At 49.2% G+C, this 26116-nt stretch overlaps 1 protein-coding gene across 4 annotated transcripts in view; it reads left to right on the top strand.

Moving 5' to 3' along the window:
• sox13 (SRY-box transcription factor 13) overlaps positions 1-26116 on the top strand; it is a 188608-nt gene that overhangs the window by 128811 nt on the left and 33681 nt on the right. For all 4 annotated transcript variants that reach the window (XM_087973487.1, XM_087973488.1, XM_043716425.2 and 1 more), the window contains 5 exons: positions 4527-4613; positions 8270-8442; positions 12134-12202; positions 14822-14939; positions 25532-25608. In XM_087973487.1, the coding sequence (XP_087829613.1) occupies positions 4527-4613; positions 8270-8442; positions 12134-12202; positions 14822-14939; positions 25532-25608 (524 nt within the window). The remainder of the gene's footprint in view (positions 1-4526; positions 4614-8269; positions 8443-12133; positions 12203-14821; positions 14940-25531; positions 25609-26116) is intronic.

Genomic DNA, 26116 nt, shown 5'->3' with positions numbered 1-26116 from the left:
GACATGGGGCAGAGGCAAGGTATATAATGTTGAGCTGCAGAACAGCCGTGATTGGAGGTAGAACAACCATGAGGGATCAAATGGCCTCATCCTGTTTCTTATGTTATTTACTTGTCGTCACACGTCAGGGGAATACTGAAGGAATGACAGTGGAAAGTAAGCGATCTGTTTTTGAAGATAGACTGGCAGATCACCATGTGGCCCAAACATTTAATAACTTCAGAGAGGAAGAGAAAGGTAAAAAGCAGAGAGAGAGAGAGAAAAAAATATTACACACTGTCCAACATTCACTCCCTTGAGGTGCAATCATACTGTGTAACAGTAATACACCCAATTACCTTATATTTGATTTCCTTTACATTCGATCTGTAATTTGATCGAATTTAAAACATTTGCACAGATTATTGTGATTGTAATTGGAACAAAGATGCTATCATTGTGTTTTTGCTTCAAAGTGAGTTAATCCCCTTTATTTAGTTAGCAGCTGGAAGAAGTGACACACTCGCTCATGTTCTCTCACACTGCACGTTCAACCTGTTTGAATTAGACTGTAGTTCTAATTATTTTGGCAATGATGGCAGCTACATGTTCAACACCTCCATTGTAATAACCAGTGCTGTGATGGTGATAGGTTTACCTGCTATGTATTGCAAGCAGTTATTTCTAAGTCCATCATGTGATTGGTAAATCTGCCATCTCTTTTTTAAAATAATGTTGGTTCCGAAGACGAATCTTATTAAACTTGAAACATTGCTTTCGTTTCTCTTTTCACAAATGTTGCCAAATCAGCTGAGTTTCTCCAGCGCATTTTTCTGTTGTTTTTATTTCAAATTCCCAGCATCTGCAGTAAAAGCACTTTGGTTTGAATGTGGTTCAGACACAGTTCTCTGGCCTTTGAGTTCAAGACCCACTATAAGATTTTCAGAACACAAGCTGACACCAATGTACCATTCATACTGAAGGAGCGGGAGATTAATCTTAGGTGCTGTCTGCACTCCATAAAAGATCACACATTATCGTTTCAAAGGAGAGTTAAGACCATAAGACATAGGAGCAGAAATTAGGCCATTCTGACCATTGAGTCTGCTCTGCCATTCAATCATAGCAGATACATTTCTCAAGGAGAAAGTGAGGTCTGCAGATGCTGGAGATCAGAGCTGAAAATGTGTTGCTGGAAAAGCGCAGCAGGTCAGGCAGCATCCAGGGAACAGGAGAATCGACGTTTCGGGCATAAGCCCTTCTTCAGGAATGGTTTCCTGAAGAAGGGCTTATGCCCAAAACGTCGATTCTCCTGTTCCCTGGATGCTGCCTGACCTGCTGCGCTTTTCCAGCAACACATTTTCAGATACATTTCTCAACCCCATTATCCTGCTTTCTCCCTGTAACCCTTGATCCCCTTGATACTCAAGAACTTATCTATCTCAGTCTTAAATATACTCAATGACCCGGCCTCCACAGCCTTCTGTGGCAGTGAATTCTATAGATTCACCAATCTCTGGCTCAAGAAGTTTCTCCTTATCTCCATTGTGAAAGAGTCTTCCCTTTTACCCTCAGACAATGCCCTCTGGTCCTAGTCTCTCCCACCAATCCCATATCCTAGCCAATATTTATTAAATCACAAAACCAGATTATCCAGCTATCCAAAGATGTGCAGGTTAGGTGAATTGGCAATGCTAAATTGCCCATCGAGTTCAGGGATGTGTAGGTTAGGTGCATTAGTCAGGGATAAATGTAGAGTAATAGGACAGGGAAGTGGGTCTGGGTGGGATACACTTTGGAGGGTCAGTGTGGACTTGTTGGGCCAAACAGCCTGTTTCCACACTATAGGGATTCTATTGTTGTTAATTGTATATTAATTATCATTAATTGCAGACAAGTAGTGGCCATTAACTGGGAATTCACTGGAGCCCCTCATTAATAGACTCAGATTAAAACTGTGAGTACTCACTTAGGAGGCACAAGTTTAGTAATGTGTAACTTTGTAAATAAATGTAAAAATGTGTGAAGATTGGCTCCATTTTGACCCTTCCCCTAGTTGCTTTTACCAATAGAACAATTACTTCATTGTGAGAGCTTGCTATATGCAAATTGACTCCAAAATGCTGAAGGCAGTTTGATGGGGACGTCATTCAGAAGAAAACAAAAAAATGCTGTAGTTATCTTGCATTTTCAACAACCTCACTGTAATAAAAAAAATCAATGAACTGCAGATGCTGGAAGTCAAAAAGCAAAACAAATTGCTGGAGAAGCTCAGCAGTCTGGCAGCATCTGTGGAGAGAAAGCAAAGTACTTTTAATTTCAAAAAATATACTGTACTCCTAAAATTTTTCTTTATATATAGTGCACAAAAGTCACAAATGTAGTTCGGTTCTGTACAGTAGCATATCAAGGAAACTAACAAACATTGGAGTTTAACTGTGCAAACAAACCAAAGACATCTCTTACACATACAAGACTATATTTACAAAGTTTCAGGTCAGAACTGATTGTTGCTGAGAAAAGGTTGGTATATATTGTGAAGATGGGGGAAGGAGGAGGAGTAAATGATAGATGTAGATGGAACCCAGAGAGAGAGAGAACAGCAATTGGCAGACAAAGGAAGGGGTAAAAGTCAGCCCTGGGGGAATCAATAGCTGGTACTGGAGACCAGGAGTGGCTGACCATAGGTATGTGTGGCAGCAATCCACGTGATGACAAGACCCGATGTGTGGGGATTGGGGTAAAGATGTGGGAGAAAGGTACTGAGGCCCTAAAATTGTCCAACTCGATATTGAGCCCTGAAGGCTGCAGAGCCCCTATGAGTCAAAGTGTGGCGCTGGAAAAGCACAGCAGGTCAGGCAGCATCCAAGGAACAGGAGAGTTGACATTTTGGTATAAGCCCTTCATCAGGGGTTATGCCTGAAACGTCGACTCTCCTGCTCCTCGGATGCTGCCTGACCTGGTGTGCTTTTCCAGTACCACAAACTTTTCGACTCTGACTCTCCAGCCCCTGCAGTCCTTGCTTTCTCCCAAGTGGAAAACTGCGGAGTTAGTGCTATCTGTTTTGTGGTTTAGTTATGTGTTCATGTGCCAGTTTAAATCAGGCTGAACAAGTTAATGGGTATCTGTCTGACCATTCTCTCCACTCACTTGCTCCCTTTATCTTTCATAGTTGTTTTTCTTTCCTACCATTATTTTGTCACCATAACAAAGACCTATGAACACTGACAGGTGTGGCACCTTCAGGGCAATTACTGAAGAATGCCAAGAACTTTACTCCAAGGCAGCGAGTACATATTGTTCTCTTATTCTGATTGTGCTGATTTTTGTGGTTGAGTCAGCATCTTTCTGTGCCTGCCTACCAGGTATATGTTCTTTTGACCCTTCCTTTACTGTTCATTCCAGTAGCCATCTGTCCAATTTCCCATCTGCTCACCTGTAATCCAATCTCTAGTTATCTAAGTGTTTCTGCATGTGACAATACAAACACTTTTGTGTCTATTAGCCTAGTGTTTGGCAAACCAGACACTTGCTGGAAGTAGGGAGTCCTGTGTGGTGCAGAGAAGAACATGGACAATAGGATCGGGAGTAGGCCATTCAGCTCTTTAAGCCTGCTCCACCATTTAACATGATGGCCAATCACCCAATGATTCCTGCTTTTGCCCACACTCTTTTATCCCTTTAGCCCTAAGAACATGGGAGAGTGGAGGGCCCCACATTGATGTTGTACTGCAAGGTGGTTGATTCAGATCCTGGTCCATTACAGTGAGGCCTTCACCATTACTGGGACCATTTTGACTTTGCCAAATGCACGAAACTCAATGCCACTGAAAGTCAAATGCCATTGTAATCTGGTAACAAGAGACCAGTGGGCCACTCCTGAGTAAGTAATGCACAGGTCTTTGTGCAGTGAATGAGATCAGTGAAGTGCAGTATCCCTTAGGAATTCCAGTGACTTTTAGCACATGTAGAATGACGTGTGCTTTATGATGCTGTGGTACTACTATTTCACATTACAAAGCCACAGGGAAGTTGATTTCCAAATGACAAATAATTTTTTTTATTAATAGCAGGTCTTTCTTTCTTAAACAATTGATACTGGACCAGAGGAAGGTAGAGAGCAATCCATTTCAGAGAAACCTGCTCAGTTGGTCCACTGGGGCCTCTGCTTTGAAAGGGGCCAGCTAATACCCCGGCAAATCCCAGTTTCTGTATTCTGCTTCTGCTCCTTGACAACATAATCCAGACCAGGAAACCTGCTGCAAAGCCCAGCTCCTATGCAATGCTCCCCGAGGATACTGTTGTGTCCAGGATCTCAAGAAGTGCTAAGTGTAATGAGCCCTGGCCCTCACCCAGAGTCGCTTCCTTTTAAAGTCCATAATTCCTTTATAATGGCCGACAGTAAGGCACTTGATTTGTCTACTGTTTTCCCCTCCTTCTTTACCAACAGCCCGGCCACTTATCCACGTCAGTCAATCTTTGTTACTGTTAATTGTATCCAAGGCTCCCAAGTAGTTTTGTCTAATTGTCACTCTGTCTTCCTGCAGTTATGCCGAGTATTGAGAAGCTGCTGTCCAGTGATTGGAAAGACAAGCTCCTGGAGAAGTGCACCTTGAGCAGCAAGGACATCAAAGGTACGAGCACCAATAGTCTGCATTTGTGATAGGGCACTGCACGAGCTGTGGATGTTACCTGCTTCCTGTGTCCAATCTGTTGAAGTCTGCCGTGTGCAGTCATTCCAGTTGTTGGTGTTTGCAAATTCCTTTTCATCGGTAAACGATCGATAGAAAAAGGTAGTTTGATATGTTTCTGGAGGGCGCCACTCTCGGCTGGAGAGGGGGATCTGAGCATGTGCTCACTCAAACAAGAAAGATGGCCATTCCGACAGTAAATTAGCGATACCACGTGGATACTCTGTCCTAAGAGGTTAGACTAGAATTCCTACAGTGTTGAAACAGTCCCTTAGAACATAAAACATAGAACATTACAGTGCAGTACAGGCCATTCGGCCCTCGATGTTGCACTGACCTGTCATACCAATCTGAAGCCCATCTAACCTACACTATTCCATGTACGTCCATATGTTTGTCCAATGATGACTTAAATGTCCTTAAACTTGACAAATCTACTACCGTTGCAGGCAAAGCATTCCATACCCTTACTACTCTCTGAGTAAAGAAACTACCTCTGACATCTGTCCTATATCTATCACCCCTCAATTTAAAGCTATGCCCCCTCGTGCTCGCCGTCACCATTCTTGGAAAAAGGCTCTCCCTCTCTACCCTATCTAACCCTCTGATTATCTTATATGTCTCTATTACGTCACCTCTCCACCTTCTCTCTAACGAAAACAGCCTCAAGTCCCTCAGCCTTTCCTCGTAAGACCTTCCCTCCATACCAGGCAACATCCTAGTAAATCACCTCTGCACCCTTTCCAAGGCTTTCACATCCTTCTTATAATGCGGTGACTAGAACTTTACACAACACTCCAAGTGCGGCCGTACCAGAGCTTTGTACAGCTACAGCATAACCTCATGGTTCCGGAATTCGATCCCTCTATTTATAAAAGCTAAAACACTGTATGCCTTCTTTAACAACCTGTCAACCTGGATGGCAACTTTCAAGGATCTGTGTACCTGGACACCGAGATCTCTCTGCTCATCGACACTACCAAGAATCTTACCATTAGTCCAGTACTTTGCATTCCGGTTACTCCGACCAAAGTGAATCATCTCACACTTGTCCGCATTAAACTCCATTTGCCACGTCTCAGCCCAGCTCTACAGCTTATCTATGTTTCTCTGTAACTTGCAACATCCTTCGTCACTATCCACAACTCCACCGACCTTCGTGTCGTCTGCAAATTTACTAACCCGCCCTCATCCAGATCGTTTATAAAAATGACGAACAGCAGTGGACCCAACACCGACCCTTGCAGTACACCACTAGTAACTGGATTCCAGGATGAACATTTCCCATCAACCACCACCCTCTGTCTTCTTTCAGTAAGCCAATTACTGATCCAAATTGCTATATCTCCCACTGCATTTTGTACAATAGCCTACTGTGGGGAACCTTATCGAATGCCTTGCTGAAATCCATATACACCACATCAACCGGTTTTACTCTCATCTACCTGTTTGGTCACCTTCTCAAAGAACTCAATAAGGTTTGTGAGGCACAACCTACCCTTCACAAAACCGTGCTGACTATCCCTCATCAAATTATTCTTTTCTAGATGATTATAAATCCTATCTCTTATAACCTTTTCCAACACTTTACCAACAACTGAAGTAAGGCTCACTGGTCTATAATTACCAGGGTTGTCTCTCCTCCCCTTCTTGAACAGGGGAACCACATTTGCTATCCTCCAGTCTTCTGGCACTATTCCTGTAGACAATAACGATTTAAAGATCAATGACAAAGGCTCAACAATCTCCTCCCTGGCTTCCCAGAGGATCCTAGGATAAATCCCATCCGGCCCAGGGGACTTATCTATTTTCACACTCTGCAGGATTTCTAATACCTCTTCCTTGTGAACCTCAAACCCACCTAGTCTAGTAGCCTGCATCTCTGTATTCTCCTCAACAACATTGTCGTTTTCTAGAGTGATTACTGTCATAAAATATTCATTTAGTGCTTCCCCTCTGACTCCCTTCGGCCCAACAAGTCCACACCGACCCTCCGAAGAGTAATCCACCCAAACCCATTTCCGTCTGACTAATGGACCTAACACTATGGGCAATTTAGCATGGCCAATTCACCCAACCTGCACATCTTTGGACACAATTCTTACAAAGACACATGACAGATACTGGAACTGAACCAGAGTCTGACAGCACCCACATACCTGCATTGACACTCACGCCTATACATACCAATTTTGCCTCCTCTTTGCTAGTGTCAACTTTTCTCTTATTTTTGCCCTCCGATAGCACATCTAATCTCGTGATTCCTTCCTTCTCTTGCCCAATTTGCCCAAGAGTAGTTAGCACTGCTGCCATACAGCGCCAGAGACCCGGGTTCAATTCCCGCTTCAGGCAACTATCTGTGTGGAGTTTGCCCATTCTCCCCGTGTCTGCTTGGGTTTCCTCCTGGTGCTCCAATTTCCTCCCACAGCCCAAAAATGTGCAAGTTAGGTGAATTGGCCATGCTAAATTGCCTATAGTGTTAGGTGAAGGGGTAAATGTGGGGGAATGGGTCTGGGTGGGTTGCTGTTTGGAAGGTCGGTGTGGACTTGTTGGGGCAAAGGGCCTGTTTCCACACTGTAAGTAATCTAATCAATTTCCTCTGACCCCTTTGACAGGATTCACTCTCATGTGATTCAGTATGTCCTGACCTCCGCCCTATTGCTTTCCTTTCTGTCCTTGTGCCACACACAAATCCAACCACATCTTGAGAGTTTTCCCAATTCTGATGAAAGGTTATTGAGGTGAAACACCAACAATTTTTCATCTATGTCGACACTGCCTGGCCTTTTGAGTTTTTCCAGTGTTTTCTGTTTTTAAGGTCAATTTGATCTTCCGATTAGTCAGCTTTATGTTGTTATTAATTTAATGAAGCATTGACCTGCGTATTGATCTCTGTGAAAGATCTGGATAGTGCTCAAACCATGACATACCAAATGAGTCAATCCACCAAGGAGCTGATGGCATAGTGGTATCATTACTAGACGACTAATCCAGGGACTCAGTGAATGATCTGGAGATCTGGGTTCAAAATCCTGCCGTGGCAGAGTGGAATTTGAGTTTAATATTTTTAACGTATGGAATTTAGCATCTCATGATCTGATCCTTTAGGGAAAGAAAACTGCCATCCTTACCTGGTCTGACCTACATATGACTCTCGATTCACAGCAATGTGATGGACTCTTAACTCTCAGTTAATTTGGGCAATAAATGCTTACCCACATCAAATATGAATATCTATGCCTTCACCTTACCCCCATACTCCTGCCATTGGTTGCTTGACACATCCATCCCTGTTGGTTTGGTCAATTGGAAGGTGAAAAGGGCTTCTCATGATCGATTGCTTCTTACTGGATGGAATGAAAAGTGTTTGAAGGAAACAAAAATGAAGTAAAAGCCACAGCAGACTCCGTGCAATGTCATTTCGTTTGTGAAGACTTCAGGGCATTCCTGGAGAATTGGCAATTTTAGCACCAAGTGTCTTGGAACAGATGACAATGTCAAAATGACTTTGAAAGAGCAACTGTTGTGTGTTTGTTTTTGCCTTCCAACAAAAAAAAACTTGAATAATTCAGTGTTTTGTGTATTTTCTGCTGGGCCAGGAACAGCGGAGAGTCTGGCGGAGAAGGAATTGCAGCTGTTGGTGATGATAAACCAGCTGTCAAGTCTCCGAGAGCAGCTGCTGACAGCTCATGCAGAACAGAAGAACATGGCAGCCATGTTGTTTGAGAAACAGCAGCAACAGATGGAATTGGCTCGACAGCAACAGGATCAGGTAGATGGAAAAAGGAACGCGGCAGCGATTAGAGATCAATGTGGCATCGTCAAAAGTCAGACGTAGCACAGACATTATCCACATTAAAGATTAAATGTCTTTGCAAGATTTGTTTTGTTAGTAAGATTTTAATGGAGAAGGAGTGTGGTACAAAGGGGAAAAGTGAACTTGAATTGCACAGCATTCATCGCCTCTCTTGGAAATATTCCAAAAGGCCTCACAATCTATTCATTTTGTGAAAATGCATTGACTTTGAAAATCATGGCTGTAGGAGATAAACTCACAGAGCCATCAGGTGTGTTCTGGACTGTTATCTTTTAGATGTTCTTGTTACTTTCTGTAAATCGGAATTTTGTGAGTGCACTTTTAACCCACAAACACCAGTGAAATGGTTGATCAGGTTCATTAGTCTTTGGTTAAGGAAGGATTGTTGGCTGGAAGAACTTCCACTAACCTTTTTTTTTTCTAAATGTGTCCGTCTTTCCCCTTCTTTCATTTTTACACTCTCACTCTGTCCTTCACCACTGCCCCCCTCACTCTTTTTCCGTCCTCTTCCCTCTTGTTCATTCTCTTCATTTTTCTCTCTCTCTCTACTACATTGCAGCTTTACTTTGTTCGATAATTTGCTCTCCTGCCTCATGTGGTTTTTAAAATGAGTACTTTCTGTCATTGCACCATTCAATGAAGCAACTTGACCCTCTAGCTTCACAAACTGGAGAAGGGCTTATGCCCGAAACGTCGATTCTCCTGTTCCCTGGATGCTGCCTGACCTGCTGCGCTTTTTCAGCAACACATTTTCAGCTCTGATCTCCAGCATCTGCAGTCCTCACTTTCTCCTCTAGCTTCACTAAGCCTATAACTGATGGCGCTGTTAATCCAACATCAGGAACTCTTCTGACACAGTTGTAACATTCCGACCTCACCCCTACTAGGTTCAAGTCTCGCTGCGGACCTTGACCAAAGAAGATGCGTCATAACTGGGGCAAACAAGTTGATTATCAATTTGTAAATCTGTCTGGTTTGTCAGTGCAAGAAGGAAAGAAAATTGCTGGAGAAACTCAGGCAGCATCTGCGGAGAGAAAGCAGAGTTAAGGTTTTGATTTCAGTGATCCTTCTTCAGAACTTCCTCCTTCTTCAGGGCGGTATGGTGGCTCAGTGGTTAGCACTGCTGCTTCATAGCCGGGTTCAATTCCCACCTCAGGCAACTGTCTGTGTGGAGTTTGCACATTCTCCCCGTGTCTACGTGGGTTTCCTCCGGGTGCTCCGGTTTCCTCCCACAGTCCAAAGATGTGCAGGTTAGGTGAATTGGCCATGCTAAATTGCCTGTAGTGTTAGGTGGATTAGTCAGGGGTAAATAGAGGGGGGGTGGGTTTCTCTTCAGAGGGTCTGTGTGGACTTGTTGGGCCGAAGGGTCTGTTTCCACACTGTAGGTAATCTAAACTAAATCTATATGGGCGGCACGGTGGCACAGTGGTTAGCACTGCTGCCTCACAGCGCCAGAGACCCAGGTTCAATTCCCGCCTCAAGCGACTGACTGTGTGGAGTTTGCAAAGTCCCCCCCGTGTCTGTGTGAGTTTCTTCCGTGTACTCCGGTTTCCTCCCACAGTCCAAAAATGTGAGGGTTAGGTGAATTGGATGCGTTAAATTGTCTGAAGTGTTAGGTGAAGGGGTAAATGTAGGGGAATGGGTCTGGGTGGGTTGCGCCTCGGCGGGTCGGTGTGGATTTGTTGGGCCGAAGGGCCTGTTTCCACACTGTAAGTAATCTAATCTAATCTAGTAAAAAAAAACTGAGCAGGAAACTTCCTGGTCAGCCTTAACCTTGTGCTATTGCAGCACAACACATTTCCTCGTGAAAAGACTCAATCAAAAATTCATGGGCCGTAAGCAAACATTGTCTTCATTCCAAAGGATTGCCCCATAAGACACACACGCCCTCTCACCCACACTCTGTGTGTGTCTCTCTCTAAACCCTCTGTCCCTCTCTCCTCTCTGTCTCTCTTCCTCATCACTCTCTGTCTCACCCGGTCACACTCTTCCCTCCCCTCTCTGTCTCCTCTCCAAGCCCCATCTCTTCCCCCCCGTCCTCTATTCCTCCCCCTCCTTCTTTGTGTGTGTGTTTCTCTCCCTCGCATCTTCTCTGCATCTCTCTCTCATTCTCTCTCCCTCTCATTTGCAGCCCGTTGCATTCAGTGTTAACATTAAACATTATCTTTTTGCTGATACAAAAGCCAAGAGTTTATTCCAAATATAAATCAATAAACACAGATTCCTTAGTAGTTGCTCAATAGGTTAAACATTATCCCACATGTTTTCGTTACATTAAATTCCTGCAGTTATTACGTCATTTAATACAAGTATAAAATGTTGGAAATCTGCAGAATAAAAAGAAATGGGCATCCTCAGGAACTATCTGTAAAGAGATTGAAACCCATTATCTTTTTCTTTGTCTTGCATTATCACCCCTTTTTAAACTTTAATCAATCCTCTCTTCCACCTGATCATAGATCCTGCATTATTGTCTTTCCTCCTCTCTAAACCCATCTCCCCCCATCTTCCCTGTCTCTGTACACACTTTAAATCTGTTAATTCTCTACCTAAACAGGTGAGGGGCCATGCAATAACTGTTGCTCTGTCTTCACAAATCCTGCCTGACCTGCTAAGGGTTTCCAGCATTTTGTATATCAGATCCCATTACCCCTCATGCCTTTGCACAACCCATTCCATATGAGGACCAATACCAGAATAAATGACAATTATTGATCTTTTGGATTTTACGTTATTGACAGCTGTTTTGTTGCTTTCAGTTTCACCCCCCTCGATAATGACTTAAAATATAATCCTTGTTGTTGTGAACATCTGCGAGTGATTCTATTAATATCTGTCCTCTTGGATCAGTTTCCAAAACATCATCGCTGTACAAAATCACGAGTGCATTCATCGATTTGAATTTACACAAAATCACAAACTGAAAACTGAGTCACCACCAGCACCCACCCCGCCCACATATGCAGCACTCCCACCCCAGACACGCACACCCGCGCACAAGTCCACACACACCCCCACACACCCACACTCGTCCCCACACGTGTGCACACAAGCCCCCACACAGACACCCCACACCCCCCCACAAACACACACACACTCCCCACACACACTCCCATACACACACCCCTACACGCCCGACACGCATACACACCACACACACACATACACAGCCCCCACACACATACACATATACACATATAACCCCCCTCCCCCACACACACATATACACACACATGCACACAGATACCTTGTATAGTTGGATAATTGCTGTTTTTTGGGAGCTTGCTATGCACAGATTAGTTGTTGTCTTTCCAACATTACAACACTGACTATGATTAGGGGAGGGGGGGGGCCATGGGTAATTATTTGAGTGTAAATGCTATTGGACAGCCAGAGATTTTGAAAGTTACAAAACCAAACTGGCAATCTTCCTTTTTGTTACCCGGCACGTTAAATTAATAAAGATTTCTGAACTGAACTTGTGTCTTCAGAATATTTAAAAAAAGGAGCTACTCCAATTCTATATTAATGAGGAGTCAAGCACAGAACTGAGCTGTGAGTAAAGCTGCTATAGCAGAGGACCGACCTCCTGTCAATCATTCCGACACCATGGAAAATTAACATCATTGTTTGTTCCTAATGACAGATAGCCAGGCAGCAGCAGCAACTCATTCAACAACAGCACAAAATTAATCTCCTGCAACAGCAGATCCAGGTAAGAGTATTGAGAAGTCTGGCTTTGTATGTCTGAGGTGTGGAGGAAGAATTTCTTTTCAGAGAGGCGTTAGTGTTTGGAATTCTTTCTCGCTCTTCCCTTTCCCCCAGCAAGCAATGGAAGCCAGGATGTATTCTAGCCTGAATTGATTTCTAATTTCCTCCCACTGTCCAAAGATGTACAGGTTAGGTGGATTGGCCATGCTAAATTGCCCCATAACAACATTCAGGGAAGTGCAGTGTGGGCAGATTAGCCAGGGGAGATACAGGGATAGGGTGGGATGCTCTTTGGAGAATCAGTGTGGACTTAATGGGCTGAATGGCCTGCTTCCACACTGTTGGGATCTATGATTGAAGTAGGCATGGAGGAATATAAGCGGGCATTTGGGAAACTGGAGTTTATATCAAATTGACCCTGATCTTGTTGTCTAGAGCAAGGTTGTCCATTCCTGCTCTGATTTGTTTTTATCCATTCATGGAATATGGACATCTTTGGCCAGGCCAGCATTTATTGGCCTACTAATCGCCCCAGAGAGCAGTGAAGAATTAACCACATTGGTCACACCTGGTGAAGATAGCGGTTTCCTTCCCTAAAGGCCACTAGCTCGCCAGATGGGTTTTTCCACCAATCAACTGGGTTTCATGGTCATTAATGGACTCTTAATTCCAGATTTTTGTTGGACTCAAAATTCCACCATGTGGTGGAATTCAAACCTGATCTTCGGAACTTCCCCCGGATTAATAGTCTAGCAATGCAGCAAACTTTATTATTAATTGGCACCTATGGGACCAGGAGTGTGCTGGTTGATCAAATATTCTGGTTGATCAAGAGGTCCACATAGTCAAGAATAAGTATAATGCAGGGGGTCTACACATCCCTGTTACACTATATTTACAGCACAAATCACTTAAAAAATAATACAACCTTGCCTTAAATAAAACTTGCTGGCAGAGAGCCTTTTCATTTGCACCATCAACTGACTACTTGGTGATTGTGATAATACAGTAAGCTTATGGTATTCGAGTAAATAATTATTGCCAGTTTGTCAAGAGGAGCGGTTCATAAGGTGCCAGTTAAAGTAAAGTTTGCTGTAATACCACTAGGTCATCACCTCCCCCAGCTCCTGTCTTTATATTGAATACAGTATTGTCGTCCCTGAAGTTAGACTCTGCTGTACACATAGATACATGCGCACTATAATAAACTCACTTAAGACTCCCTGCACATTGCTGTAATCATGGATGAAAGCTTTAAATCTCTACTTTGCTTTTGGCCTTTACACTCAGCTGAGATTTTTAATGGCAATAGTTCAGCTGCTGCCTATAAGGCTGGCTTTTGAAATGTCTTACTTTTTATGTTGAGCTCGTTTGGTGACTATAGGGATGAATGAATGACTGTTGTACATCAAGTTGCAGGTTAATATAGAAATGAATTATAATCATTTTGACTGTCTGTGGACCAAATTTACTGATCACTGATGTAAAAAGAACTGCGGATGCTGGAAATCATAAACAAAAATAGAAATTGCTGGAGAAGCTCAGCAGATCTGGCAGCATCTGTGGAGAGAAATCAGAGTTAACGTTTCTGGTCCAGTGACCTTTCCTCAGGACTGATAGTAGCAAAGGAAATGTCGGTTTATGTATGGAAGATAGTGAGGGGAGGGGGTAAGGAATAAATGATAGGTGGCAATAAAGACCAGAGAGAGAGAAGAACAATTGGATAGACAAAGGGACAGATAAAGATCAAGTGAGGATGGTAAATAGCTATTAATGGGGACTATTAGTGGCGAACAATGGGTTGTGTACAATAGCAGACCATGTGATACCAAGGCCTAGTGCATGGATGTGCTAGGGGATCCCGCCGCCTTCTGGATTCAATATTGAGTTCAACAGTTTTAGGGCCTGAGCTCTCCCATGTTCTTACCCCAACTCCCGTACAACTGGCTTTATTATCACATGGACTGCAGATGCTGGAGATCAGAGTCAAGAGTTTAGTGCTGGAAAAGCACAGCAGGTCCAAAACATTGACTCTCCTGCTTCTCGTCTGCTGCCTGACTGCTGTTCTTTTCCAGCACCACGCACTCGACCCTATATTATCACATCCCATTGTTAACCACGAACAGTCCCTACTAATAGCTATTGTCCCTCCTAGCCTGATCGTTATCCATTCCTTTGTCTATCTAACTGTTCTCTCTCTTTTGGCTCTATCCCTACCTATTGTTTACTCCTTCTCTCCTCCTCCGAACCCTATCTTCTGCATTTTCCTAGCAACCATCAGTTCTGAGGAAGGGTCGCTTGACCCAAGAGGTTAACTCTGATTTCTCTTCACACTTGCTGCCAAATTTTGTGAGCTTTTCCAGCAATTTCTGTGTTTGGTTTTAGTTTGTGATGTGATGGCTGCACAATGCATTGTCTAAAACTTGATTGATTGATTGATTGATTGTGGGTCAGAGCCTAAAAGGAACCAAAGCTGTGTTTACTTGTAATAAAATGTTTACCGTATTCCGCTCGGATGTTCATAACGTCGAGCAATGTTCACGTTTCCGTGATGGTTGGGGGTGAGGGGATTGTTTTACTGTCATGCTTTACCTTTGTCAACACACTGTTTCCTTTCTTCCAGCAAGTCAACCTGCCTTTTGTGATGATTCCAGCATTTCCCCACAGTCCGCAGCCTCTTCCAGTCACCAGCGATCCCCAGCTGAGCCTTCAGATGCAGCCAGGACTGTCATGCAAGCCAAGTACGTTCCCTATGATCTCGTGTGGAGCCATTCCTTTAGGGTGATGGCACAGCAATCTGCCTGGAGGTTTGGATCTTGCAAGAGATCTCAGCTGTAGTATGTGCACCGCTATCTGGCTTCATCACATTCTTTAAATCGCGGTGATTGTCTTTGCTGCCAGGATTCCCTACGTCAGCCATAGACTGAATTCGTACGTTCTTGTACACATCTGTCATATTCTGAACAACTAAGTTTCTTTTTAAAAAGACTTTTCTTTCTCCGTCCGTCCCCCACTTCTCCCTCCCCTATTTCTCTCCCTCCTTCCTCCCTCTCTCTCCTCTCTCCCCCTTTCTCTCTCCCCCTTTCTCTCTCCCCCTTTCTCTCTCCCCCTCTCTCTGTCTCCCCCTCTCTCTCCCCCTTTCTCTCTGCCCCTTTCTCTCGCCCCCTTTCTCTCGCCCCTCTCTCTCTCTACCCCCCTCTCTCTCTACCCCCTCTCTCTCTACCCCACTCTCTCTCTACCCCCCTCTCTCTCTACCCCTCTCTCTCTCTACCCCTCTCTCTCTACCCCTCTCTCTCTCTACCCCTCTCTCTCTCTACCCCCCTGTCTCTCTACCCCCCTGTCTCTCTACCCCCCTGTCTCTCTACCCCCCTGTCTCTCTACCCCCCCCGTCTCTCTACCCCCCCCGTCTCTCTACCCCCCCGTCTCTCTACTCCCCCCCGTCTCTCTACCCCCCCCGTCTCTCTACCCCCCCCGTCTCTCTACCCCCCCGTCTCTCTACCTCCCCGTCTCTCTACCCCCCCCGTCTCTCTACCCCCCCCGTCTCTCTACCCCCCTGTCTCTCTACCCCCCTGTCTCTCTACCCCCCTGTCTCTCTACCCCCCTGTCTCTCTACCCCCCTGTCTCTCTATCCCCCCGTCTCTCTACCCCCCCGTCTCTCTACCCCCCCCGTCTCTCTACCCCCCCCGTCTCTCTACCCCCCCCCGTCTCTCTACCCCCCCCGTCTCTCTACCCCCCCCGTCTCTCTACCCCCCCCGTCTCTCTACCCCACCCCCCGTCTCTCTACCCCCCCCGTCTCTCTACCCCCCCCGTCTCTCTACCCCCCCCCCGTCTCTCTACCCCCCCCGTCTCTCTACCTCCGCCGTCTCTCTACCCCCCCCGTCTCTCTACCCCCCCGTCTCTCTACCCCCCCCGTCTCTCTACCCCCCCCGTCTCTCTACCCCCCCCGTCTCTCTACCCCCCCCGTCTCTCTACCCCCCCCCGTCTCTCTACCCCCCCCGTCTCTCTACCCCCCCCGTCTCTCTACCCCCCCCGTCTCTCTACCCCCCCCGTCTCTCTACCCCCCCCGTCTCTCTACCCCCCCCCGTCTCTCTACCCCCCCCCGTCTCTCTACCCCCCCCCGTCTCTCTACCCCCCCCCGTCTCTCTACCCCCCCCGTCTCTTTACCCCCCCGTCTCTCTACCCCCCCCCCGTCTCTCTACCCCCCCGTCTCTCTACCCCCCCCCGTCTCTCTACCTCCCCCGTCTCTCTACCCCCCCCCGTCTCTCTACCCCCCCCCGTCTCTCTACCCCCCCCCGTCTCTCTACCCCCCCCGTCTCTCTACCCCCCCCCGTCTCTCTACCCCCCCCCGTCTCTCTACCCCCCCCGTCTCTCTACCCCCCCCGTCTCTCTACCCCCCCCGTCTCTTTACCCCCCCGTCTCTCTACCCCCCCCCGTCTCTCTACCCCCCCGTCTCTCTACCCCCCCCCCCTGTCTCTCTACCCCCCCTGTCTCTCTACCCCCCCTGTCTCTCGACCCCCCTGTCTCTCTACCCCCCCTGTCTCTCGACCGCCCTGTCTCTCGACCCCCCTCTCTCGCTCTCCCTCTCTCTCGCGCTCTCTCTCTCGCTCGCTCGCTCGCTCTCTCTCTCTCTCCCCCTCTCTCTCTCTCCCCCTCTCCCCCTCTCTCTCTCTCCCCCTCTCTCTCTCTCCCCCTCTCTCGACCCACCCGTCTCTCGACCCCCCCCCGTCTCTCTACCCCCCCGTCTCTCTACCCCCCCCCCGTCTCTCTACCCCCCCCGTCTCTCTACCCCCCCCGTCTCTCTACCCCCCCGTCTCTCTACCCCCCCCGTCTCTCTACCCCCCCGTCTCTCTACCCCCCCGTCTCTCTACCCCCCCCGTTTCTCTACGCCACCGTCTCTCTACCCCCCCCCGTCTCTCTACCCCCCCCGTCTCTCTACCCCCCCGTCTCTCTACCCCCCCCGTCTCTCTACCCCCCCCGTCTCTCTACCCCCCCCGTCTCTCTACCCCCCCCGTCTCTCTACCCCCCCTGCCTCTCTACCCCCCCGTCTCTCTACCCCCCCCCGTCTCTCTACCTCCCCCGTCTCTCTACCCCCCCCGTCTCTCTACCCCCCCCGTCTCTCTACCCCCCCCGTTTCTCTACGCCACCGTCTCTCTACCCCCCCCCGTCTCTCTACCCCCCCCGTCTCTCTACCCCCCCGTCTCTCTACCCCCCCGTCTCTCTACCCCCCCCGTCTCTCTACCCCCCCCGTCTCTCTACCCCCCCCGTCTCTCTACCCCCCCCGTCTCTCTACCCCCCCCGCCTCTCTACCCCCCCGCCTCTCTACCCCCCCCCGTCTCTCTACCTCCCCCGTCTCTCTACCCCCCCCGTCTCTCTACCCCCCCCGTCTCTTTACCCCCCCCCGTCTCTCTACCCCCCCCCGTCTCTCTACCCCCCCCGTCTCTCTACCCCCCCCACCGTCTCTCTACCCCCCGTCTCTCTACCCCCCCCGTCTCTCTACCCCCCCGTCTCTCTACCCCCCCCATCTCTCTACCCCCCCCGTCTCTCGACCCCCCCGTCTCTCGACCCCCTGTCTCTCTACCCCCCCGTCTCTCGACCGCCCTGTCTCTCGACCCCCCTCTCTCGCTCTCCCTCTCTCTCGCGCTCTCTCTCTCGCTCGCTCGCTCTCTCTCTCTCTCCCCCTCTCTCTCTCTCCCCCTCTCCCCCTCTCTCTCTCTCCCCCTCTCTCTCTCTCCCCCTCTCTCTCTCTCCCCCTCTCTCTCTCTCCCCCTCTCTCGACCCACCCGTCTCTCGACCCCCTCCCGTCTCGCTACCCCCCCGTCTCTCTACCCCCCCCCCGTCTCTCTACCCCCCCCGTCTCTCTACCCCGCCCCGTCTCTCTACCCCCCCCGTCTCTCTACCCCCCCCGTCTCTCTACCCCCCCGTCTCTCTACCCCCCCGTCTCTCTACCCCCCCCCGTTTCTCTACCCCCCCCATCTCTCTACCCCCCCGTCTCTACCCCCCCCGTCTCTCTACCCCCCCGTCTCTCTACCCCCCCTTCTCTCTACCCCCCCGTCTCTCTACCCCCCCGTCTCTCTACCCCCCCGTCTCTCTACCCCCCCCCGTCTCTCTACCCCCCCCGTCTCTCTACCCCCCCCGTCTCTCTACCCCCCCCGTCTCTCTACCCCCCCCCCCGTCTCTCTACCCCCCCGTCTCTCTACCCCCCCCGTCTCTCTACCCCCCCCGTCTCTCGACCACCCCCTGTCTCTCGACCCCCTGTCTCTCTACCCCCCCTGTCTCTCGACCGCCCTGTCTCTCGACCCCCCTCTCTCGCTCTCCCTCTCTCTCGCGCTCTCTCTCTCGCTCGCTCGCTCTCTCTCTCTCTCTCTCCCCCTCTCTCTCTCTCCCCCTCTCTCGACCCCCCCCCCGTCTCTCGACCCCCCCCCGTCTCTCAACCCCCCCGTCTCTCTACCCCCCCCGTCTCTCTACCCCCCCGTCTCTCTACCCCCCCCCCGTCTCTCTACCCCCCCCGTCTCTCTACCCCCCCCCGTCTCTCTCCCCCCCCCGTCTCTCTACCCCCCCGTCTCTCTACCCCCCCCCGTTTCTCTACCCCCCCCATCTCTCTACCCCCCCCGTCTCTCTACCCCCCCCGTCTCTCTGCCCCCCCGTCTCTCTACCCCCCCGTCTCTCTACCCCCCCCGTCTCTCTACCCCCCCCGTCTCTCTACCCCCCCGTCTCTCTACCCCCCCCGTCTCTCTACCCCCCCCGTCTCTCTACCCCCCCCCGTCTCTCTACCCCCCCGTCTCTCTACCCCCCCCGTCTCTCTACCCCCCCCGTCTCTCTACCCCCCCCGTCTCTCTACCCCCCCGTCTCTCTACCCCCCCGTCTCTCTACCCCCCCGTCTCTCTACCCCCCCTGTCTCTCGACCCCCCCCTGTCTCTCGACCCCCCTGTCTCTCTACCCCCCCTGTCTCTCGACCGCCCTGTCTCTCGACCCCCCTCTCTCGCTCTCCCTCTCTCTCGCGCTCTCTCTCTCGCTCGCTCGCTCGCTCTCTCTCTCTCTCCCCCTCTCTCTCTCTCCCCCTCTCCCCCTCTCTCTCTCTCCCCCTCTCTCTCTCTCCCCCTCTCTCTCTCTCCCCCTCTCTCGACCCCCCCGTCTCTCGACCCCCCCCCGTATCTCGACCCCCCCGTCTCTCTACCACCCCGTCTCTATACCCCCCCGTCTCTCTACCCCCCCCGTCTCTCTACCCCCCCCCTTCTCTCTACCCCCCCGTCTCTCTACCCCCCCCGTCTCTCTACCCCCCCCGTCTCTCTACCCCCCCGTCTCTCTACCCCCCCGTCTCTCTACCCCCCCGTCTCTCTACCTCCCCCGTCTCTCTACCTCCCCCGTCTCTCTACCTCCCCCGTCTCTCTACCCCCCCCCGTCTCTCTACCCCCCCCGTCTCTCTACCTCCCCCGTCTCTCTACCTCCCCCGTCTCTCTACCTCCCCCGTCTCTCTACCCCCCCCCGTCTCTCTACCCCCCCCGTCTCTCTACCCCCCCGTCTCTCTACCCCCCCCGTCTCTCTACCCCCCCCGTCTCTCTACCCCCCCCGTCTCTCTACCCCCCCGTCTCTCTACCCCCCCCCGTCTCTCTACCCCCCCCCGTCTCTCTACCCCCCCGTCTCTCTACCCCCCCGTCTCTCTACCCCCCCGTCTCTCTACCTCCCCCGTCTCTCTACCCCCCCGTCTCTCTACCCCCCCCGTCTCTCTATCCCCCCGTCTCTCTATCCCCCCGTCTCTCTACCCCCCCCGTCTCTCTACCCCCCCCGTCTCTCTACCCCCCCGTCTCTCTACCCCCCCGTCTCTCTACCCCCCCGTCTCTCTAACCCCCCGTCTCTCTACCCCCCCGTCTCTCTACCCCCCCACCGTCTCTCTACCCCCCCCCCCCCGTGTCTCTACCCCACCCCGTCTCTCTACCCCCCCCGTCTCTCTACCCCCCCCGTCTCTCTACCCCCCCCGTCTCTCTACCCCCCCCGTCTCTCTACCCCCCCCCGTCTCTCTACCCCCCCCCGTCTCTCTACCCCCCCCGTCTCTCTACCCCCCCCGTCTCTCTACCCCCCCCGTCTCTCTACCCCCCGTCTCTCTACCCCCCCCCCCGTTTCTCTACCCCCCCCGTCTCTCTACCCCCCCCGTCTCTCTACCCCCCCCGTCTCTCTACCCCCCCCCGTCTCTCTACCCCCCCGTCTCTCTACCCCCCCGTCTCTCTACCCCCCCGTCTCTCTACCCCTCCCGTCTCTCTACCCCCCCGTCTCTCTACCCCCCCGTCTCTCTACCCCCCCGTCTCTCTACCCCCCCGTCTCTCTACCCCCCCTGTCTCTCGACCCCCCCCTGTCTCTCGACCCCCCTGTCTCTCTACCCCCCCTGTCTCTCGACCGCCCTGTCTCTCGATCCCCCCTCTCTCGCTCTCCCTCTCTCTCGCGCTCTCTCTCTCGCTCGCTCGCTCTCTCTCTCTCTCTCTCTCTCTCTCTCTCTCTCTCTCTCGCTCTCTTTCTCCACCTCTCTCTCTCTCCCCCTCTCTCTCTCTCCCCCTCTCCCCCTCTCTCTCTCTCCCCCTCTCTCTCTCTCCCCCTCTCTCTCTCTCCCCCCCTCTCTCTCGTCCCCCTCTCTCTCGACCCCCTCTCTCTCGACCCCCCCGTCTCTCGACCCCCCCCGTCTCTCGACCCCCCCCGTCTCTCGACCCCCCGTCTCTCGACCCCCCTGTCTCTCGCGCTCTCTCTTTCGCGCTCTCGCGCTCTCTCTCTCGCTCTCTCGATCTCTCTCTCTCTCTCTCTCCCACTCCCTCTCTCTTTCTCTGTCTTGTCCCGCCTCTCTCCATTCCCCCCCTCCTCTCTAGCCCTCCCCAACCCCCCCACCCCGAGAATAGAAATGTTTGTTGTAAGTTTAGATCCTGTTTATGAGGGCAGGTCAGTAGCTTGTTTCAAGAAAAAGGCCGTTTCAGTTTCTGTGGGACTCTGTCATTGAGGATGGAGCTATTAACATTTCAGTTATGTACCCATTAGGGCTGTGTTTGAGATAATAAAATTGTCGCCTTTTGGTAACTTTCTGCTCAGTCAGGACAAAAAAAAGTAGTAAAAGTTGAAACCTGGCAAGAAGATTTTCCTGGGAGAAATTACATTTCGAGCAAATAGGTTCAGCAGAAAACTGGGATGTTTGTAATTAGGGTTGCAAGTCATGTTGTTGGAGGTGACAAAAAAAAGTCTCCTGTCAGAAGAAAGTTGGTGAACTTCTGAATTTATTGCGTATGTGTCACTCTTCCAATCAGGTATGTTCCTTTATCTGGTGCAGGGAGATGATTCTTTGCTCAATGTTTTGACTTTTCAGTTGATAGCAACAAACTATCATTCTGTTTGGCCCAACCATTTCTAGCCTCAATGAGAAGCCTGGGGGGTTTGAGCTATAACGAGAGGCTGGAAAGACTGGGGCTAAATTCACTGAAGTGTAGGAGGTTGAGAGATGACGTTATAGAGGTGTTTTTTTTAAAACCTTGAGGGGTATGGCAAATAGGTGAATAGCAAAGATCTTTTCCCTAGGGGTGGGGAGTTCAAAACTTAGGGGGGTTATTTTAAGGTGAGAGGAAAAAGATCTTGAAGGGACCTGAGGGGCAACTTTTTAACACAGAGGGTCATTTTTAAGTGGAATAGAATCATAGAAAGGAAAGAATCCCTAAAGTGTGGAAACAGGCCCTTCAGCCCAACAAGTCCACACCAACCCTCCGAAGAGTAACCCACCCAGACCCATTCCCCTACCCTAGTACTCTACATTTCACCTAACCTACACATTCCTGAACACTATGGGCAATTTAGCATGACCAATTCACCTAACCTGCACATCTTTGGATTGTGGGAGGAAACCAGAACACCCAGAGGAAACCCACACAGACACAGGGAGAATATGCAGACTCCACACAGACAGTTGCCTGAGGTTAGAATCGAACCCAGGTCCCTGGTGCTGTGAGGCAGCAGTGCTCGCCACTGAGCCACTGTGCCGGATGAACTGCCAGAGGAAGTAGTAGATGCAAATACAGGTACAACATTAAAAAGGCATTTAGGTAGGTACATGGATAAAAAAGGTTTAGAAGGATATGGGGCAAATGGAGCTAGATTAGTTTGGGAAACTTAGTTGGCACAGACGAGTTGGACCAAAGGATCTGTTTCCATGCTGTATGACTCTATTTCTGTGTACAACCTTGGCCAGTGCACTCCAGCATCAATGCCAGAAAGGTTTCAGACAGAGTTGTTGCCATATTTAGACAATTTTGGCAGCGAGGAAAGCTGGGATTACCCTGTTTGGATTGGAGGTGGCTGAGAGGAAGCATAATTGCGAACTACAAAATTATGAGAGAATTTTTATTCACTAATGAGATGTGGGTATATCTGGCTGTCCAGCATTTATTGCTCATTTTCTTTAGTGAGCTGCTGTCCGTGCATTGAACAGGGTCCCCCGCCGAGCGGTTGGGATTGGACATGGTAGGATTCGGTGATATAGCTACAAGCCTGGGTCCTCTGTATTTGGAGAAGAACCTGCCTGTTTTGTTGTTCCCAGAGAGTGGGACAGAGGATGCAGTGACAGGTCAATAATCAGTCAGCATAGATTAGCAAAAGGATTAAAGGGGAGTTCAGGACAACTTATTTTTCAGATAGAGGAGAGTGCGAATCTGGAAATTATTATAAAAGGGTGAAGGAAGACCAACAAAGAGACCTCGCCGAGCAGGGTCATAGCTCCTTGGAAGTGGAGTCACAAGTAGATCGGGTAGGGATGAAGGTATTGGTTACAGTTGCTTTAATTGGTCAGAGTATTGAATATAGGAGTTGGGAGGTCATGTTGTGGCTGTACAGGACATTGAAGCCACTTTTGGAATACTATGTTCAATTCTGATATCGCTGCTATAGGAAAGATGTTGTAAAACTTGAAAGGGTGCAGAAAAGATTTACAAGGAATTAGCTGAGATTGGAGGGTTTGAACTATAGAGAGAGCTGAATAGCCTGGAGATAATTTCCCTGGAGCGTCAGATGCTGAGGGGTAACCTTATAGAGGTTTATAAAACCATGAGGGGCATGGGTAGGGTGAATAGCCAAGGTCTTTTCCCTGGGGTGGGGGAGTCCAAGACTGGAGAGCATAATTTTAAGGTGAGAAGAGAAAGATATAAAAAGGACACAAGGGGCAACTTTTCAGGCAGAGTGCGGTGCGTGTATGGAATGAGCTGCTAGAGGAAGTGGTGTAGGCTGGTACAATTACAACATTTAAAAGGCACCTGATTGGGTATATAAATAGGAAGGGTTTAGAGAGATATGGGCCAATTGCCAACAAGACCAGTGAGCCTGACGTCGGTGGTGGGCAAGTTGTTGGAGGGAATCCTGAGGGACACGATGTACACTTATTTGGAAAGGAAAGGACTGATTCACGATAGTCAACATGGGTATGTGCGTGGGAAATCATGTCTCACAAACTTGATTGAGTTTTTTGAAGAAGTAACAAAGAGGATTGATGAGGGCAGAGCAGTAGATGTGATCTATATGGACTTCAGTAAGGCATTCGACAAGGTTCCCCATGGGAGACTGGTTATCAAGGTTAGATCTCACAGAATACAGGGAGAACTAGCCATTTGGATACAGAACTGGCTCAAAGGTAGAAGACAGAGGGTGGTGGTGGAGGGTTGTTTTTCAGACTGGAGGCCTGTGACCAGTGGATTGCCACAAGGATCGGTGCTGGGTCCACTACTTTTTGTCATTTATATAAATGATTTGGATTCGAGCATAAGAGGTACAGTTAGTAAGTTTGCAGATGACACCAAAATTGGAGGTGTAGTGGACAGCACAAAAGGTTACCTCAGATTACAATGGGATCTTGACCAGATGGGCCAATCGGCTGAGGATTGGCAGATGGAGTTTAATTTAGATAAATGCAAGGTGCTGCATTTTGGGAAAGCAAATCTTAACACTTAATGGTACACTTAATGGTAAGGTCCTAGGGAGAGTTGCTGAACAAAGGGACCTTGGAGTGCAGGTTCATAGCTCCTTGAAAGTGGAGTTGCAGGTAGATAGGATAGTGAAGAAGGCATGTGGTATGCTTTCCTTTATTGGTCAGAGTATTGAGTACAGGAGATGGGAGGTCATGTTGCGGCTGTACAGACATTGGTTAGGCCATTGTTGGACTACTGCGTGCAATTCTGGTCTCTTTCCTAATGGAAAGATGTTGTGAAACTTGAAAGGGTTCAGAAAAGATTTGCAAGGACGTTGCCAGGGTTGGAGGATTTGAGCTATGGGGAGAGGCTGAACAGGCTGGGGCTGTTTTCCCTGGAGCGTCGGAGCCTGAGGGTGACCTTATAGAGGTTTACAAAATCATGAGGGGCGTGGATAGGATAAATAGACAAAATCTTTTCCCTGGGATCGGGGAGTCCAGAACTAGAGGGCATTGGTTTAGGGTGAGAGGGGAAAGATATAAAAGAGACTGAAGAGGCAACGTTTTTACACAGAGGGTGGTGTGTGTAAGGGATGAGATGCCAGAGGAAGTGGTGGAGGCTGGTACAATTGCAACATTTAAAACTCATCTGGATGGGTATACGAATAGGAAGGGTTTGGAGAGATATGGACTGGGTGCTGGCAGGTGGGACTAGATTGGGTTGGGATATCTGGCTGGCATGGATGGGTTGGACCGAAGGGTCTGTTTCCATGCTGTACAAATCTATGACTCTATAAATGGGACTGGATTTATTTAGGACATCTGGTCAGCATGGACAAGTTGGACCGAAGGGTCAGTTTCTGCGCTGTACAGCTCTACAACTGTAAGGAGTACTTGGCTGTCCACTGCCATTACCTGTAAGGCTACAGACTGAGAGCTGGAGAGTGGAATTGGGCTGGATCTTTGGCTGGCAGAGGCATGATAGGCCATTGGCCTCTTTCTGTGTCATAAATCAAGCGAGGAATATCAGCAAGAGCTCTTGGCTGTTATCCAGTGACTGGTTCGGACAAGAATGGGATATTGCCTGAGGATAGGGATTGAGCAGTTTAAACTGGCCCATTGGTGAAATGTTGGGAGCAGTCAGTTCTGTCAAAAAAAGGTCTCAAATGAGAAAATTGAAGTGAAGAAAGGGGAGAAACTTCATGGTTTTTATTTGCATGGTGAGCAGTGGTCTGCTATCTCAATATCTAACTCCGTTATATTCAATAGGAGTGATGGGCTTGCAGACCCAGGTTTGTCTACTTCAGGACCCTAAAGAAAGAAAGTCTCCTCTATTTCTAGGGACTGGGTAAGAAGATGACTAACGTTACAATATTTAAAGTTGCAGCATTTATATATTTGTTTCTTCTACACCGTCAGATGACTATGCTCTGCAGCTGATGCCAACCCCTCCAGCAGCCAGGAGGACACCAGGACTAAGCCCTGCCCATACACATGTGAGTCCAGTAGGCAATCCGTGCTGCGATTGAAGAGGGATAACATGGAATTTGGCTCTGGAGTTCGCAACGTCTGAGATTGTAGTGTGAAAGTTGTGCTGAGTAACTCGTTTCCCTTGCACACTGCAACAACAACAGCATTCACATTGATTGGTATCTTTAACAGAATGCAACGCCCCCAAATACCTCAGAAGAGTGCACTGTAGAATTTGCACTTGGAGGGACCAGACAATCTAGTTTGCAGTGAAGGTTTGTCACAAACATCACAGTGGATCAGGGAAAAATAAAACGAGGAAACTGGGCTTTTCAAGATTTGGAGATGCCGGTTTTGGACTGGGGTGTACAAAGTTTAAAAATCACACAACACCAGGTTATAGTTCAACAGGTTTAATTGGAAGCACACTAGCTTTCGGAGCGACGCTCCTTCATCGGTTGATAGGCTTTTCAAGCAATTGTTGTTAACTCCCTAAAAAAACTGAAAGAACTGTGGATGCTGGAAATCAGAAAC

This window comes from Chiloscyllium plagiosum, unplaced genomic scaffold, assembly GCF_037043375.1.
Source record: "Chiloscyllium plagiosum isolate Xiang-an unplaced genomic scaffold, Cpla_swu_hap1 HiC_scaffold_26, whole genome shotgun sequence".
Taxonomy (NCBI): domain Eukaryota; kingdom Metazoa; phylum Chordata; class Chondrichthyes; order Orectolobiformes; family Hemiscylliidae; genus Chiloscyllium; species Chiloscyllium plagiosum.
Note: the sequence above shows the minus strand (reverse complement) of the source record. Positions and strands in the feature narration are given on the sequence as shown.